Genomic DNA, 18,272 nt, shown 5'->3' with positions numbered 1-18,272 from the left:
GTTCGATGCCATCGTTTTCTTGAAGAGTTCTTTCGTGTTCTCATAGGCCTGTTTTTCCTTCACAAACTGTCCGATCTTCTCGAGGTCTCTGGTCTCCTTCTCATTAGCTTGCTCCTCTTGGATTAGCATGTCGATGTATTCGCCAAAGGCATCGTTGATAGGGATCATGGCGTTGTTTTTGAGAAAGATGACGAAAAAGCATGCACTTTCGTAGATGTATTCCTTTTCTTTCTCTAATTCATCAATTCGCTCTTTCAATAAACGAATGAACTCTTCCTTCTGGGACTTCATACCTTTTTTCTCCAAAATAATCTTCTGTGTTTCCTTTGATAAGAATACCTTCTGCTCGAGAGTAGTTTTGTAGGTGACATGCATGTGGAATTTGTAGCTGTGAGAACATTTACGGCAAAGACCTTTTTCCATTGCTTTACAATTACGAAGCGTCTCGTCGTTGATAGTCTCATAGGGCGCTCCTGAAAGGTGGCAATGATCATGGCAGATCTGATTGTAGACAGTGCGCTTCACACGATCTTCACCAACATTCACATACGTCTTACATCCTTCACCAGTACAGACAGTCCTGGGGTATTTTAGCTTTTCTAGCTTAAGATCAAACCCTTTGAAATTTAACTGAGCTCGAAATTTTTTGATGTCGCTGTCGTAAGCTTTGCACTTCTCTTTTTCCGTTTTAATCGTCTTCAAGTTGAAATTAATTAGTTCGACAGCTTCCGCCATGGGTTTGGCTAAGGCCGCTGTGAATTCTCTAGCACTGTTTATGCTCAAAGTCTCCTTCGTCTCATGGAGCTTCATTTCCATCACTCTATCAAAGAGCTTGATCGTATTTTCGCACGACTTATCCCAACTCTTTTGATAGGCTTGAACCTTTTCCGATGTAAATTCAATTCCCTTCCTTTGGCAGGCAAGAAATCTGTTGATGACAAAGCGTTTCAACATACATAAATATGAACTAAGGTATGAATAGGTATCTTTATTTCGTATTGAGTAAAACCGTTGATAGCGTTAAAGGCGCCCTCTTATTGGCTACTCAAACTCCGGTTATTCTTTGCTACTCAACTCCGAGCAACGTGCGCAGGATTTGTGCCCTAAAATATTGTAATCGTTACAGTAATAAATTAGTCTAGGTCATATTTTTGTACTATATTATCTTACTGTTTTAGCATATTCTAAAATAACTGTCCACCTCAGTGTCGGTGGCTAGCGGAGGATATTTACCTCGCCGCTTCGCGACTTGGTTAATTAGCCTCTTCCACCCCGGTAAATAGTTATTAAATAATTGTTATCTACAGAAGAAAGAAAAAATTCAAAGGAGGAAAGGTGAACCACTTTTACGGTCGAAGATGTTAAAAGTGATGTACTATGGATGCGGTGCAAAATAGAAAAGGAGCACTAAAAAGTAACAAAATGGGCTTCTGACCTCACATTTTGTTTTCAACTGTAGTGTAATTGAATTATCTACCACACTTCAAATCAATCTCGGAGTATCAAAGGAAATGAATTTACGGCAAAAGCAATGTTGATCATTGGGTGGCGAAGCGAAGCAAACGTGACCGTTAAAAAACCCTCTCCTCTTAAGTTTCACATTTACTCAATTCTGTAACTTTACTTATTTCAAAGGCCATTGAAGTGCAATGAACTTAATACCCAGTTTTCTATGATATTTCTTACAATCGATACATTTCTTAACCAAGGGTTAAATAGATATCGCAAAAATAAGCTTATATTACGCGGAGCCCTGGAATTTATTTCATTAAAAATTATGATAACACATTACTGCTCAACTTTACGTTTTTAAAATTCGTTTAACTAGAAATCCTCTTTAGCCTCAGCCTATTTAGGGTCTGGTGTATGAAAAGGAATGAGAAATAAGTAAATGAATGAATTTAAAAAATCTGTGTTCTCTAGAATAAAATTTAGATATTGGAAAGATAAATACCTGAAAGCTTCGTTGTCGAAACAAAAATAGTTGGATGGTGAGACATCGATTTTAAGGTTGTTTTCCTCAAGGAGTTTCTTTAGAAATGATCAATGATGTTATGAATCACGACCTATCCAATGTTAACACATGGCTCACTGCAAACAAATTGACTCTAAATTCATCTAAAACTGAATTCATGTTAATTGGATCGCGGCAAAGGATAGGTACCTACGATACTTCCCCTAAACTAATCATAGGTGGTGACATAATTAAACAAGTTAGCTCAGTCAAATCTCTGGGTGTACATATTGACGAAAACCTTTCATGGAATATGCACATTGAAAAAATAGCCAAGAAAATCGCATCGGGCATTGGAGCAATTAAACGTTGTAGGCCTTTTGTTAATCGAACCACGCTTGAGTCCGTTTTCAATGTCTTAGTTCAACCGTACTTTAATTACTGCAGCGAGGTCTGGGGGCATTGTAACAAGGGTCTTTCGAATAAGCTCCAAAAGTTGCAAAACCGGGCTGCCCGTATTCTGACCTTCTCCAGTTATGACACAAGCGCTGATCCTCTTTTTGTGCAACTTAACTGGAGACGGTTAGATACTCAGCGACAAATACAAGTGGCCACCATGGTCTATAAATCTATACATGGTCTTGCGCCCGACTATCTTGGTTCTCTTTTCACTAAATATGATCCTCCATATAATCTAAGGAACTCTGAAAACAAACTAGCTGTTCCATTGCCTCGCACCAATTTCCTGAAAAATAGCTTTAGCTATAACGGTGCGGTTATATGGAATAGCTTGTCCCCTGAATTGCGGCAAGCAAAATCACTTCAATCCTTCCGAAATGGTTGTCGCAATTTCTTCCTCTGAATCGACAAAACACACACGGCATCTATGTAAAGCAGAATTTCCTTATTTTTTTCTATTTTACTTTTAAATTTTAGATCATGTTTATATAGATTAAAATAGATTGTAACTGTAATAATAGATTGTAATAATATTATTATTTTATCTGATAGATTTACCGTGTCTAAATAAAAATAAAGTTCAAGTTCAAGTTCAAGTAAGTTATGCAGTTAATAATATACATGAAAAAGTTACTCAGTTCTGGTTGGTTAAGATAAATGCATTTTTAAGGTAATTCGTTGCAGAAGAGAGTTAATTTTGTGCAAAGAAAGTAACAAACCAGACATTCTGATTGGTCAATAATCAAAGGAACTCACAGAGAGCCAATCAAATGCGAGCCTTGGATGTCGCAACATTTGGCTACGCAGAAAATTTGCGACCGAATTAATGATCGGCGTCTTATGAAAGTCTTCTTTCGCCACCGCAACATCAGTACATCAGCTGAAAAACAGCTCTAACAACGAAAACACTGTAAAAAGCACTGCTTCTTGGTTTTCGGTTTGGAAAAAGTGGTGTTTAGAGAAGGGAATTGCCAAGGAAATCAAAAAATTGAAAACAAACATGGTTAAACCTCGCAAACGACGATTCCATTCCATCGAAAATGATTCGGACACAGACTGAACAATTCCTTGAACTGTTTAGCCGGACTTTGAACGCGGTTGTTTTGACCGAATGGACAAGTTTGAATAAATTATTTTTGCTCTCGATGCGCGCGCTTTGCTTCTGCATAATAATGTTAAACTATCTCGTATGTTTCCATGTATATTATTAATACGTAATCATATAATTTTTCTCGTGCAGTTTGGAATAAATAAGCACTTGTTAATTTTTTCAAAAAATCAGATCACAAATTGCACTGGCCCTACGGGCTGTGCAATTTTGTCAGTCTTTGGAAAAATTGAATCGTGCTTATTTATTCCAAATTGCACTTGAAATCATGTGATTACCTCTACAAATGACATTGGCGGAGATGCACGTAAAGTGATCAGTGATCAATGGATCTCTTGGGTCCCGACATTTTCTACGTAAAGTGGAGAGAATGTCGGAACCCAAAATAACCAGCACTTATAAAAAAAACCTCTAGAACAAAAATTAATCTTCTAAATCGGCACCTCGAATCCCCACGGTATCAACGAGCGCTTTTCCTTCAACTAATTTATTCTTGTTTTTTCATCACTATATTCCCACCAGTAGCGTACTCCATTTTCTGCATAGAAACCCACACACAACACACAATTCCTCTTGAGCTGGCCGCCACAACACTCCCTATTTTCTGTAGATTCCACGAATTCCAAACCCCACCTACACTATTTGAAATTATTTTCGGAATCTATGATGAGTTGAATTCTGTACAACTTCCGAAAATTCAAGTTATTTTGGCTAAATTGTTAGGCCGCTTCATATGTTGTAAGACGGAGCAAAAAGCACCCCGTCAAATTAGCCTCCTGTACCACGTCGATCAGTCATGGAAAACGTTCTGAAGATACACAGTCGCCATAGTTTTAAAACTCTTCACCGAAATAGAAGTCAAATTATCGATAACGCCTACAGTGAGAGCCAAACGAGGAAATGGTGAGGGATCAGAAAGTAATCGACCTCTATTTGGGTATAGAACGTGACTAGAGGTGAAACTCTTACCTCATAGGCTGAAGCGTGATCACCTGCTGAAAAGGAACCCACTAATCCTTGTGGCAAGGCCAAAATTGATCCTGTTATAAGTTGTCAATCACTTTCAGCTGTCTAAAGAGCGAATGGCAGTGAATATCGCCAGGAAGAACTAAGATACAAGCTGGATTTTTTAAAACCCTCTTCTTTCGATGCCTATCATTTAGTCCAAATGAGTCAACTCCGCCTAAGACCGCAATTGAGGCATTCAAATATGAAAAAGGGTGTTTCGAAAATAACATCCAGTGTATTTTGCTTTCAAAATCCTAACCTTTTGCCCTCCTTTTTCTATTCCTATTATTTATACCAAATGACTCTGCAGATAACAAGACACAATACCTATAATCTAAAGGCTAGATCTCAGTAGTTTCCAATTACAACAAGTTACGATTTGAGAATGATCCATCACTTCCTGGTTCCATTTCCCACTAAAACAAGTTATCAGGCGGGTATCGTGTTTTTTATTTGGTCATTTTATTTCTTTCCATCGCATATTAATAACATATATGGCGCAGAACTTTTCAGGAGCAATCTGTGGGTAGACAGACTGACGACAAATGAACTCAATTCTTATTAGAATAATTGGTTGTTTGTTTAGCAGAGCGTAATCTCACTCTTTTGTGTTCATTGCGTTGTTATGGCCTTTATTTGGCACCTCGAGAAGGTTGTTTCTTGACGTAGTCTTCCTGGGGCTTATTCTTAGATCTACTGAACTTCCTGATAATCTTCAGCTTTAATCCACGAGCATCGTGGGTTCCAGTGATTTTTCACCATTTTCCAAATCGTTTGTCTCTAAAGTTTGTTATCAAATTATGCAGAAGCATTTAAAGGCTATAAATAAACTTCACGGACAAAAGTGTGGAATACAAACGAAAAGTTGTTAAGATCTGATCTGATTTGCCTCGTTTAGGTTCATTGTTATTCTTTTTTAACATCGTTCGGGGCATAGAACTCTATGCGTTTGGTTGTTCTTTTCATTTAAGCAAGTCACCCATAACCCTTCGATAACAATATACTCCTGAGGCTCGCGTCTAGAAATTAATCTGTGGGCGGATCAATGTAAGTATCTGAACAGCTCTGCTCCTACCCCTCACTTAACCCAATATTAACCCTTAACACCCTAACATCAGTATCCAAACTCCCATACTCTTCTCTTTACGTTTCCTTTAGTACTGACAAGGAGAATTTCGTTAGCAATCAAAGCTTCTTGGGTTGGCGATCATGTCCTTTATTCTCATGATCTAAATGACCAATTCAGCATCATTACTGTTAGGAGAAATTAAATGCTGGTCATTTTTAGGGTTTAAAGGGTTAACCCTAACTTGATATCAGTTGACTGTTGATGGATCAGGGGAGGGGTAGGTGCGCCGTTGCTGAGATACTGACATTGGTCCGTGTGGGCTAAGAGACGCTCGTCATCGGTCTATGCTGATGAAGACCACAGAGAATTTCAGAAACGCTGAGGCAGGGTGGGTGTTTAATTCGTTGAATTTGCATGGGGAACACAAAGAGCTCAATGGGAAGGAGGAAAGGAGTCTCATGAAAATTTCGTCTTCTTCATTCAGCTGAACTTCACAAGGGAGTAAAGTTTGAACCAGTGGAGGGGAGGGTGGGTTGCATTTTGACTCCCATAACATAGGAGATAAAAATCATTGATACAACCACAGAAATGGTACATACTTTTACTATGTAGCATTGATTATTGTAAATACAATCAAATACAATCTGCAATAATTTTCATTGGAAATCAATTGAACATCATAGCATGTGTTTCATAAAGTTTGTCCAGTTACCCTCTATCGCTAACTTCAGCATCAATTTGTTCATTCTTTTCTTCGCAATTTACAGCTCACAAAAATAATTTACCCATTTCCAGCTATGATATATCAGATCTCTCCATAAAATATTTCCATCAATATGGCTAACAGATTTTGTACATGATCAATGAACCTACAAATTAAATATGAGATCATAATTTAAGTACATCAAACTGTTCACTTAAAACTTTTGAAAGAACTAAAAGGATGCTAAGCAAGTGCTTGTCATAATCATTTTTCAGGCCAAATGGAAACACTGCTTCTTTGCACATTGAACCATTTCTTTCAAGAGTGACCAAAAAGGAAATTGTTTTTACAATACCAAAACATTTTTCAGCAAAAAGATGATGAGCAGTAAAATATAAACAAATGGATATTGCTTGATTTAACCCTTTACACCCCAACATCAGTATTCATATTCTCCATACTGTTCTCTGTACATTTACTAAGGTGCCGAAAAGGAGAATTTGTCTGACAATCAAGAGTTGGTGATCATTTCCTGTATTCTCATGATATGAATGTGTGATTCAGTGGTGATATTGTAAGGAGAAATTAGATGCCAGTCACTCTTAGGGGTTAAAGGGTTAACATCAAACTCTCAGAGCTAAAGTCATACAAAATAGATACTATAAATCAGAGAGTGCAGAGAATTGATGGCTAGATTTTCAGAATGGAAGGGTTAACTCAGATATTAGGCTCAGTAGCCTCCAAAGATCTGCATAATTTTTCCGTTTACCACATAAATCAGTTTGATTATTTCAGCCCTGAAAAAACCTTCCCTCAATTAAAAATTTTTCAGTTATCCACATGACTGTTCTGCTATCACAAAACAGTATTTCAGTCATGTGGCCAATAATTTGAGATCTTCCATCAAAATAAGCAATCATTAGCAAGCAATGGAAATGCTAGAATGCATTTGATTGAGGGCCTAATTTGTCATTCTTTCACTGTGTAATCATCTTTCGAGGCTAGCAGCTTCCATCTCTGTGATTCTTCCTTCCCATAATTTACAAGCGACTCACATCAGGAGAATCTTCTGTTATTTGACCGTTTGGTTCTACTTCATTACCAGGACTAAAATGACAAGAATGTAAAAATTCAGTTAAGTGCAAGTCAAAACAGAAAAACCAAAATATGACCAACCCATAATAGAACCTGTCAAGCATCAGGGTTAGAATTCTGCTGGATTTCATCCACCTATAATTATATTGATTAGTATTTACTGGTTAGTAAATTTTAAAGTTTCATCAAAGAACTGAACATTTTCTGGCAGTGTTAATTAATTTTTTTTTAGCACTATGTTACATCAAGTTACAAGTAGACTGCATTTGTCCCTGGCTCTAGTCTGCACCTCAGAGGTTCTTCTCAGTGTTGTCTTATTTTCTACCTTGTACAAAACCAGCCCAACAACACACAACATCTCATAAGAAAGCTTTTCTTCCACCTTCCTCTCAACCAATATTTTCATAAGATCTGGAATACATGTACATATATCAATGACCAAACTACAAACCAGGCAACATCATTCACAGGGGAGAGAGGAGATGAAGATACTAATAATTGTTTAAACTAACAACCAAGTGCCCTATGGATGCCAATTGTCTCAACAATTTTGTCCAAGATAAAAAAAAAAACTGGATCTCTTACCTCTTGGTTTTCTTCTCTTCACCTTTTCCTAACGCAGAAAATGATGGAGGAAGAGGTGGAGGAGGAGGAGGTATCAATGGTGATCTGACCTCCAAGGCAGCACTACTGTTGCCAATTGAACCTGGAAAATAATGTTAAGATGTTTCAATCAGTTTTGATTAGTATTGTGATAACTTGGTTTTCTACACACAAACAACAAGCATACAGAACAAAAGATTTCAAATCAAGTGCTGAAAATAATCCAGGATTGCTTTCAACTGGTTTTACTTCACTCAGCTCTGTGATTGGCCAACAACATTACACCACTAACTCAAAAGTCAGATGCAAAAGGAACTACATTGAAGAGCCCATCACAAGTTAGTCTCAACCACACGCAGTTTAATTATTCTTGCTTTAAAGTTCTTGATGGCTCCCTGAGATATCTGACTTTGTTGTGACTGGTTGTCAAAATGATTTTGGTTTTTATTCCTCCTTTGTTTAAGTAGAAGTTCACAATCAAAAAGTGAACAAGGTATTGAAGTGAAATGTACATAATTTCTAATTACAATCATATACTTTCCTACAGTGTTACTGTAAATATTAAAGTGAATCTAAACAAAAAACTTTAAAAGATAAACATAAAAAATAAATAAAATGCAAACAGCCCTACGTTACAAAATTAAAACCTTTCAATTTAAATTGTGTGTTAAATCCTTCAAGTAATACCTGCAATTATCAACAACATGCAATTTCAGAAGTTGTGGTCAGCCATTATAGAAATTGATAACAAACAGGGAAATGAACAGAACTGATCCACAGACACTAATCACAACTCAGACATGAGCAGTTTGAACTAGAGTACTTTGAAATGTCACATTTCTCACATACACACACACACACACACACACTTGGCATGAAACCTCTTAAATTTCACAACCTACACGAATGTACATGGATTTAGCAGGCACAGTTTTGTTTACTTCAATCAGCCAACTTTAAGCAACAGCCCACTACACAGTACACACACTGTACCTGACAGACCAGGGGTGTTTGTGGATGATAGGCTGTTTATTTCTGCCTTGTTGTCCTCCTCCACATAGTCTGGAGGAGGATAGTATGATGCATCTGGTCCAGCACTTGAATAACGCTTCAATGACTTGTGGCCGGCACTGGAATCTAGTGTAGGACGTGGATGAATTCCACTGGCAGGTAATGTATGACTCACTGAGGGACTGCAAGAAAAGTTATTTACATGTGTACAATAAATTTACTACAGTGGAATATACAAGCAAAAAGTTATTCTACACAGATACATGTACATGCACATAGGAGTACAGTGAATGGACAATGGTGAGAGCACTTGTCTCCCACCTCGAAACCCGAATGTCAACTGTCACATTTTGGTGAACCCTTTTGCTCCCAAGATCTGATTGTTAATTCTCCCCTCTAGCTGCTACACATTTCCTTGTAAATAAGTTGCAAGAATTTGGTTTTAGATCAAGCAGACAACTTCTACCTGATAAGTTTGAGTTTTCTCATTACCTGTTTGTCAGGTAATGTAAAGATATTATAGGGAGAAATAACATGTTCATCACTTCTGGGAATAAAAGGGTCAAGTTTCTATCTTACCCAGTCATTACACCTATAACCTCCTCTGTGAAAGCAGCCGGGAACCAGCCAGACCTGAGAAGGAAAAAAAAGAAAGTTATTTTATAACTAACCCTTATCAAAAAGTAGGAAGATTAAGAGTCCTGAAGATCAGCAAACATTACAACTGATGGACAAAATTTAAGTTAAGGTTTTCAATACATACAAACTGTGACATATTTTATGCTCTTTTATAAATAACAATCATTGCACAACTGCTTTACAACTTTATGACTTCATTAACAGTACATAAAACTTTCATCATGTATACTCAAACATCTATTATCAATATTAAGTTCCAATCCTTACTTGTTTGTTTTTAAGTTTTCTCCATATTGCCATCCTGAAACAACTTCACTGATTGGATTTATTAAATCACCCTACCAGTGAAAAGGAAAAATAAGTAATAGTGAATGCCCTTGGCCTTGATGACCAGTGAGAAGAAGAATAATATTATTAAGGAAAGATGCCAAATGCTTGATATCATAATCATAATATTGAATTCCTGCCCAGCCGAACTGTAGAACTTGATTTCTAAGGGAGAGCTGGATATCAGAATTTCTTTTACCCCTAAAGACAGGAGCTAAAAATTGTTCTGTCAGTCACCTCAGCAACTCATTTACACAAACACACAAAAAAAACCTTCATGCTGTTGAGGAATGCAATAGCCCACTTACACTTACCTCTTTGAAACTAAGCTGTGAATTTTCTGCTGCTGTGTGTGCAAAATTTGCCCTCAGCTTTAGTCTGCAAGGAGAACAATTAGCATAAAGAACTTATGACAAGTATCTTATGAACTTATGAAAAGTATCCAGTTAGAAATTAAATACACATTCATTCAGAAGTACAGAATTATTGTAATAATAATAATAATAATAATAATAATAATAATTATAATTATGATAATAACAACCAAAATTATAACAAAACTCTAAAAAACAAGATTGATTCTAACTACCCTGATTTGAGTTCTATAAAGACAGTCATGCTTGTAACTGGACAGTGTTACTGTACAATGTACATGTCATGCTTGCATAATCAGAAAGTCCAGTTCTGTCTGTAATTATACTCTTAATTAACGAGTATCAATCATTTGACTGTATCATATCACAGACCAAATTAGACTTGACTCATGATCAGTCCTAATACCGCCCCCTACCCCCCTCCTTATTTTTGACCATCGACTGCCCCCTTAGTACAAATTTATTTCTCTCCCCAGCCTTCCACTGCCATTAAAATCAAAGATGGCAGCCATAATATTCGTTATGAAATAACTGAGCACTTGCTTGCAAAAATTACACCTGCTCTGCAGGCTACCATTATTAACATAAAACATACTTTTCGCTTTTAATTCCATCCTTTTTAATTTCTGCACTTGATATGGAACCATTCACCTGAAACAATGAAAGAAGAATTTAGCACAGGGAACAGTAAAATGGTACCATGGCAATATTAGGTACAGTATATCAAAAAAATCTTTAACATGAAGTAAAATGTGAAGTAAAATTTTCATTATAGTATGCAAACTAGTTTTACCTTTGACACAGAGTCATCCTTTTTTATGAGTGAAAACCAAACTGGCAGCTTTCCTCGCAGTATCTGTGCACTCTGAATTAAGACAATAAACAAATTTGAAACTACACTAATATCTACATGTTAATGCAAACTGATTATAAATAAACTCTTTAGAGTTTAGAGTTCTTACTTGTTCGCAAGATTCCATGGTAATTCTGGAAGCAATACTGCATCTGTCAAATACGAAGCAATATCTATTCCATTCCTCTTTTATTGCCTAATGAAAACAAAACTGAAATGCTCAATACAGTGGGAGATTTACTTAGCACATTAATAACATTTTTCACAACCCTTCAAACAAATAATTTCAGCTCAATATGGACAATAACTTTAGCTCAATATGAATGATATAATTTTGTGTGAAAGCACTGATCTTCATACTGCAACATACATTAACTACAAGAGTACAATTGATTGACATGGTACCTTTCTGCAGCCTGCAAGTCTAAATTCTCTCAGTCCTTTTTGGCATGACTCCAATCTTTGCTCACACTTGAAAGAAGATCAAAATAGAAATTGAAAATTGAAAAGAAGTAACTATTAACAATTCTAAAGAAAAAAATTGTTGTTATGAAATTATGGGTGTGTATCATTCCCATTGTTTTGTATGCTGCTTTCAATTTTATTGCAGATCTCTAGGATTGCATAAATGTAATCACCCTTTACTTCACTCCTGAGTTGTAACAGAAGCCTTTCCATATGATAGGTTCAATTCTGCTATATAAGGGCATTTTTACAATGATGAAAAACACCATGCTGATCAGAAATAATATCACTCTCAACTCCAGAGTTGGCATGTTATTGAATGAGTTCCATTTGTTACTTTCTGTAGTTAAGAGAAATTCTTGTTTTGTAAGAGCCATATTAGTCTATGATCTGGTAATAAAAGATGGTCAGCTTCTCTCAATGGTAAATGTACATGCACTCTAAAACATTAAGGAAAAAAATCATTACATATGTACATGTAAGTACCTGTTTTTCTTTCTCTTCATATTTCTCTGTTGGTTTATTTCTTTGACTTTTTTTCCTAACTCTCAACAGTTCCCCTTTCGCTCTTTCTAAAAGCTGTACAGGTATCAAAATAATTGTGTCATTACTTTTAGTCAGCTACAATGCTTTTGGTGAATATCTGTTCTATTCAATTTAATTTCTGCAAAAATATATTTTTTAAATATATGATGATAAGCATAATCATCAGTGCCACAGATATTATGGAAAAAAATGCAAACCATGTAATTCAATCAAATCACATAAAAAAATTGTAAAAAAATATACAAGTAGCTCATTATTACTGCTTGTAACTTAGGTATAGTTGTGTAGGAAGAAACCTAGAAGTATTACAGCAGCTGTATGTGTATTCTGTGTCCAATGTATGAAAAAAAAATTAGACCATTCTGAAAATATCCACTAATTTTATGGTTGCTATTAAAAAACAAAATTGGTGAAAATGGTCCCTTTCAGACTTGTGAATAAAGACATGTACTATATGTATGAAGCCTTTCAACAAGATTAAGGCTGAGGATAACTTTTTTGTGTCATAAACTTCTCTGCTATCATGTTTACTGAACTAGTCTATTGACTCTCTCGTGAAAAGGTCATCCACAGCCTCATTTTGATTTGAAAGCCTAGGAATTAGCACACAACAACAGAATGAAATTATTTATCATGATTATAAAACTAACCTCCATCTTACTTTTGTTCTCTTGAATGTAACTTTTCTGCAAAGACTAATATATCAAAACATAACCAGAAAGAAAATCACATATCATAATTACATTTGTTCAGCTCATAACCACACAGGTGTATAATTACTACATATTAAAACTTTGGAAAATTACAAAGTGATTGCCCTTCCAGTAACAACTTTATATCTATTAATCTCCCATATCTTCCATAGGGAATTTTATGTGATGAATCTGATTGTACCTAATCCTAGGCTTGTTGTGGTGACCTGTTTGATTCAATCTCTGAAGGCAATTAATTTCAAAAATTACTTTGCACTTTAGAAATACATACTTTCACCTCCTGAACACCTGAATCCCCCAGGATGTCTAATGGAGCTATTAAATCATTCTGCAGGTATTTCAGCTAAAGGGATCAATAAGTTAAATCATCACTTAAAAAAAAGGCAGAAAATACAAATAAAATGGTTATCTTTAGTAGCACAATTTTGCTGTGATAACAGAGATCCAAGCATTCTGGTTAGCCATTAAATCTTTGTTCTAATCTCCCAACACAAGGTGATTAGAATCATTTTGCAGTGGACGAGCTACAACTACAAAGCTGTGAAGAGTTACAAAAATCACCACAAGACAACGGTTATCCACTTGAGGCACCCATTCTCTGTTTAAACATAGTCTGGGATTAAATTTCTGTGATAACAAGTGTTACTTATTATAGTAATTATGTGGGAATCATTAAGTTCTTTGCTTACATAAACTTGGTATAGAGTATAATCATTGCAGAACATTTGGGTTATCAAAAATTAATTATGGGTCAAAATGAACATTGATCTTGTGTTAACTAAACTTTAAGAATCACAACCACATGAAGCCATAGAAGAGTTTTACTACAAAAGGAAGAAGGCTTTAGTTGACCTTTTTGGTTGAAAGCTAATTTCAAAACCTTCCTGATAGACTTTACAATAGGCAACTCAGTGGGTTATATCTCTGACTCAATTTCAATACATGCAATAAAAAATACTTGGATTTCTTATGTACACACTTTTTTCCTTAGTGCAAAAACTATTTGGCATTGTACACAGAAGATGTTTGTTCTGCAGATACTACAAGGTTTGTAATAACAAATTCTTGTCAATGGAGTTCATTTGAAGCAAGATATCTGATATACAACAATAAATTCATTGTTTTGTAAAGTCAACAATATTTGTCTAATGAGGCGTTAACTATGATTAAGGTGATAAGATTATCTAAAGGGCAAGATCCACATGTACATGCTTTAAGCTAAAGCTGGATTCTAAAAAAGGACAACAATATAAACATGAATAAAGCTATTTATCCCTTTGATAAGTGTGAGATGATTAGAGGTTTCAAATTCATTTAATCCTAGTCTTTTATTCATAGCAAATGTTAATGACCTGGAGAGGTTTTCAAATCAGTTATTCTTAACACATTTCTCAAGAATTTGCTTAATTAAAAAAAGGAAAACAAACCAAGTTATTCTGCCTATTTTTCCCTTATTTCAAATTTCAGCATTCTAACTCAAGATGAAGATTTAACAGTTGAAAATCTGAACCACAACATTTACAGAATTAACATCCAATATTACCTAATTTTTAGTACTTCCATGGCATTTTCTCCCACAATTCATTAAAAAATTAAGAAAAATACTGTATCTTCGTAGTAAATGTGTTGGACTTCCAACCTTACGATAAAGTTTGAGCTCTAGCTAGTGGCCTCAATTTGTTGGACCACCCTCCCATCTCTCAGCAACAGAGTAGCATTCTATGCAGGAAGAGTAGAAATACTTCTAGTCCCTTAATGCTACCTAACTGCAAATAACCCTGCACAAGAGAGGTCCTCAGGATTGGGAGCACACTATGTTACCCTTTAACATGTCTATAAATAATCATTTATAAAACAGTTGTCATTACCACATCACTTTGTCTACTTTCCTCCTCCCTCTTGACAATTACCAGATCAGCAATGATGGGTCCTGCGCTCAACAAACAACAAAAGTCACGTAAACCATTTACATGAAAGTGCATCACATTCAGAGAGTATACATGTACAGGGTTATCATAAGCAGCCAACAGGCAATGAAAACCAGCAGGTTGTGAGGCCATTTTGCACCAGCTACTAAATGAATTGTGATCAAAGAAAGTAAATAAGAATAATATTTTATAATTATTCTAAATTAATGTCTGGCTCAAAGGGGTAATGCATGACAAATGTTTTAAAATGCTAGAAATTCTTGTCCCAGAGAGTATCAATTGCACATTTTTTCCAATAAGAGAGTGTTGCATAGCCACATGCCATGTTTGTTACCTTTACGTAAGCATAATTCAATTTATTGAAATTATGAACAGTTCAAATCACACTATGACAACCCTGCATGTATCACGCAGAATGGGATTACATTCATTGCAAACATGATTTCAAGTTTAGAAACATGTTAAATGCAACACTTGCCAAATCTCCATTCCTTACCCTCCACCCCTTTTCTCCTCCTTTTCAGGAAATATCGTCTCTACATTTACAGGGCATTGATTGATAAATGGCATTGTAAATTCAAACTTTCTAAGTCTCCAGACATATGGTAGCTACATTACACCTTTCTTTTCCATACATTGAGCCAACCAACACTCCAGTAATTTGGCAATATTAAAAAAATGTGGTTGCCTTAGCTATGGAGTTTTTAATACAAACTGTTCAATTTGTCACGCACAAATTTCATTGTGGTTGCTATAATAATATTTTTCTTTAGTGATATTGGCAAATCCAAATAACACAAAGATTAAAGACAAATATGTGATACCAATCTAATGGGTGTTCCGTAAACAATATCTTTCTGAAGAGGGCATAGTCTGCCTCTCCAACAAAGAACTGGTCATCACTATTTTGGGAATCAAACCAACAATTATTTTTTTTCCAGTATCAATTGGCTTATTGTCAACTGCAATATCATTGCTAATCTTTCTTGGATGGTAATAGGACAAATTCTCAACTTTATTATAGAGCATGAGTCCATGTCGTCAAATAATTTGTTTTCCTGGGTCCAGTTGTTCAAAGGCCGATTAGCCCTAACCCAGGGTTAAATTTTAATTCAGATTTCTTTATTTTTTTGTACAAAAGTCTTTTAGAGAAAATTTTCACTATTCTTTTTAGAACATCCAATGATCAAATTGCAAGCAAAAAGATTTGAACTGAATTTCCTCTTGAAGCTTTCAGACCTGAAATCAAATTTCACACTAACCCTGGGTTACCTTAACCCAGCTTTGAACAACCCAGGCCTGTACAATTGATTATTTCCTTGAATTGTCTTGCCGCTTAAATCAAGATAACTTCTAGTTTGCCAAATAACAGACTCAGACTGGTCTCCTCTCCTAAAGCCCTCGTGAAATTTACCACAATCAATAGCCATTCTTACTTCATGCAAGGGTATGACTAAAATCTCAATAATTTTGCATTGACAATCTGACGTAATAATCAAATTCCTCGAATCCACATTAAGTGGAATACATTTATAGGGACATGTTGAGACACATGTTCAATTTTAAATATTCAGACTCAAAAGTTATGTAAAGTTTGAGAATCATTTTTTCATTACTGTGCTGCTCTAGTCTAGCTTATAAATCCAGAAGGTGTAACATTAGCTCTTGCCTCATGTTATAATAAATTTTAGAAAGACTGAACAGAAATAAACACTTTGACATTAGAAAGTGGTTACATTGCCACCTTCAGCATTCTTTTTTGAAAGAATGAAAAATTGATGACAAGCAATTCGAACTTCAGTTCGCCATTTACCGCAACAGTATTTAAACAAAACTTCCCAATTGTGTCAAGGACATTGCAATCGACTTTTTAGTATACAAACAAGTGAATTTACCAAAAACACAGACAACACCATTAAAATTTATTCATCACTATAAATATCGCTGAGAGAAGCATTTTCGTCGACCTGGTATTATCGATATTTGGAAGCCACAATCTTGAATGTCAGAGAGATTTTCTACCGTCCTGAAAAACGTTTTAGTACCACTTAAGCATGGTGGCGTTTAATTTCCAAATAAAAAGGCATTGATCTAAAATCTAACGTTGTAATGACGAGGCAGTAACAAGTTTCAGCAACGCACCGAATTAGTAAATTCATATAACTTGAATCCTTAACAATAAACTAAGGTAGTTGTGGCTGTGAACAATAATTACTCTTACTACAACGTTTGAAGCTCGACCGGGCAATTTTTGTTTACGATCGACTGATCAAGCGTTAAAATGCTGTGTTTTGACACTGTTGGAGAAAAGATTATTAAAGCTGTTTTTCTTCGGACTTCGGAGTTGAACCCCCATGCGAGTTTATAATACAATGAGGACTTAATTATTCTGTCGAAAGTATAAACAAATCAAAAGAAAATTTCGATCACAATAGCTTAAAATATATGAATCATTTTATGAATCTCAAAAGTATCTAAAAATGTTTTCACATTTACCGAGGGAACGCGCGGTTCCTTTCGACTGCCCAGCCATGTGTGATACCTTGGACAAGGAATCGTAGAACGAAGTCGCTGCCTGTCGAACATCTGAAAACAAGAGTTAAAGGTGTAACACTTGGCAACGATCTCTTATAGAAACCTAAGCTAGCAAATTTGCTGTTTCGAATAAAATTGCTGTAGGAAATGCTTACTTTGTAGCGATTTGAGATAATTCTTGGCGCTCATGGAAAGCTCTTTAAGTACCACGGACATGTCGATGACATTCTGTACCAGTAAGCAAATGGGACAGTCAACACGAAAGCTGCTTGACAACGAACAGACAGGCTATCAGCCTTACCTGGAAGGTCAATATCGTAATATCGTGAAGCTCCTGTTCAGTTTTTCTCTCGAAATCCATCGTCGAGAATTATTTTTGCAGTGATTCGCTTCAATTATATTGCGAAAGTTTACAAGTATACCGGCTGTCTCGATTTCATGCGGGGAAAACCTATCGGTCCTTCGACTGGTCAGCAGCAGAAAATTACACCCGGGATCTTATTGCATTCCTTTGTTTGGACAGGTAAAAGTGCAATTTGGAAGGTGGACTTAAAAGCTTAAATTGTCAAGATTCAGACGATTATAACTCAAAGTGCAGCATTTGGTTTTCAAACATAAAGACCCTCTCTAATTCGGCTTACTCTAAGCGTATCCGCTATATATAAAAGTTTTCACGTGCGAGCGAATTTAAGTGTTATAATTGAGATGAGCCGATAAAGATGGGATTTTAGCGGATTTCAATTGAATCACCTGCCGTTATTGCATTTGTAGATGGCCTTTTGTTTGTGAAGAAAAAATTTGTTTTTGTTTACATTAAACACCTAATTGCAGTTCTAAAGGGGTTCGATAATGAAAATCAAGAAATTTAGCAGGTCCATGTTT

General features: G+C 35.7%; 3 protein-coding genes across 3 annotated transcripts in view; 1 reads left to right on the top strand and 2 right to left on the bottom strand.

Annotated features, from left to right (window-relative positions):
* The window catches only part of LOC136282778 (uncharacterized), a 6,900-nt gene extending 2,291 nt beyond the window's left edge, over window positions 1–4,609 (bottom strand). Inside the window, exons 1-2 of the mRNA XM_066170688.1 lie at window positions 4,491–4,609; window positions 1–928 (exon numbers count right to left, since the gene is read on the bottom strand). The exon at window positions 1–928 is cut by the window's left edge and continues 103 nt beyond it. Of these exons, the coding sequence (XP_066026785.1) occupies window positions 1–928; window positions 4,491–4,495 (933 nt within the window). The 5' untranslated portion in view covers window positions 4,496–4,609. The remainder of the gene's footprint in view (window positions 929–4,490) is intronic.
* LOC136282781 (uncharacterized protein B0403.1-like) lies at window positions 2,055–2,987 on the top strand. The gene has a single exon (XM_066170701.1). The coding sequence runs from the start codon at window positions 2,055–2,057 to the stop codon at window positions 2,814–2,816; it is 762 nt and encodes a 253-aa protein (XP_066026798.1). The 3' UTR covers window positions 2,817–2,987.
* A 1,574-nt stretch (window positions 4,610–6,183) lies between the features above and the next one.
* LOC131789990 (BAR/IMD domain-containing adapter protein 2-like 1) lies at window positions 6,184–17,858 on the bottom strand. The gene is made up of 17 exons (XM_059107169.2): window positions 17,692–17,858; window positions 17,546–17,618; window positions 17,352–17,441; window positions 14,796–14,857; window positions 13,199–13,270; window positions 12,865–12,909; window positions 12,155–12,247; window positions 11,609–11,674; window positions 11,313–11,399; window positions 11,144–11,215; window positions 10,946–11,001; window positions 10,291–10,354; window positions 9,917–9,987; window positions 9,590–9,643; window positions 8,993–9,192; window positions 7,982–8,102; window positions 6,184–7,408 (listed from the first exon to the last, which is right to left on the bottom strand). Exons 1-17 carry the CDS (start codon window positions 17,749–17,751, stop codon window positions 7,342–7,344), a joined length of 1,353 nt encoding a protein of 450 aa, XP_058963152.2. The 5' UTR covers window positions 17,752–17,858; the 3' UTR covers window positions 6,184–7,341.
* Window positions 17,859–18,272: the final 414 nt, after the last annotated feature.

Source organism: Pocillopora verrucosa, chromosome 8 (assembly GCF_036669915.1).
Source record: "Pocillopora verrucosa isolate sample1 chromosome 8, ASM3666991v2, whole genome shotgun sequence".
NCBI lineage: Eukaryota > Metazoa > Cnidaria > Anthozoa > Scleractinia > Pocilloporidae > Pocillopora > Pocillopora verrucosa.
This window is presented reverse-complemented; position numbering and strand designations above follow the sequence as displayed.

Excerpts from the sequence above, each read along its gene's own strand:
- LOC136282781 (XM_066170701.1), top strand. The coding sequence starts at position 2,055 with ATGAATCACGACCTATCCAATGTTAACACATGGCTCACTGCAAACAAA.
- LOC131789990 (XM_059107169.2), bottom strand. The coding sequence starts at position 17,751 with ATGGATTTCGAGAGAAAAACTGAACAGGAGCTTCACGATATTACGATA. Across the intron at positions 11,216-11,312 it reads CCATGGAATCTTGCGAACAA|AGTGCACAGATACTGCGAGG; the intron begins GTAAGAACTCTA and ends GTCTTAATTCAG. Across the intron at positions 10,355-10,945 it reads GATGGAATTAAAAGCGAAAA|ACTAAAGCTGAGGGCAAATT; the intron begins GTATGTTTTATG and ends TTCTCCTTGCAG.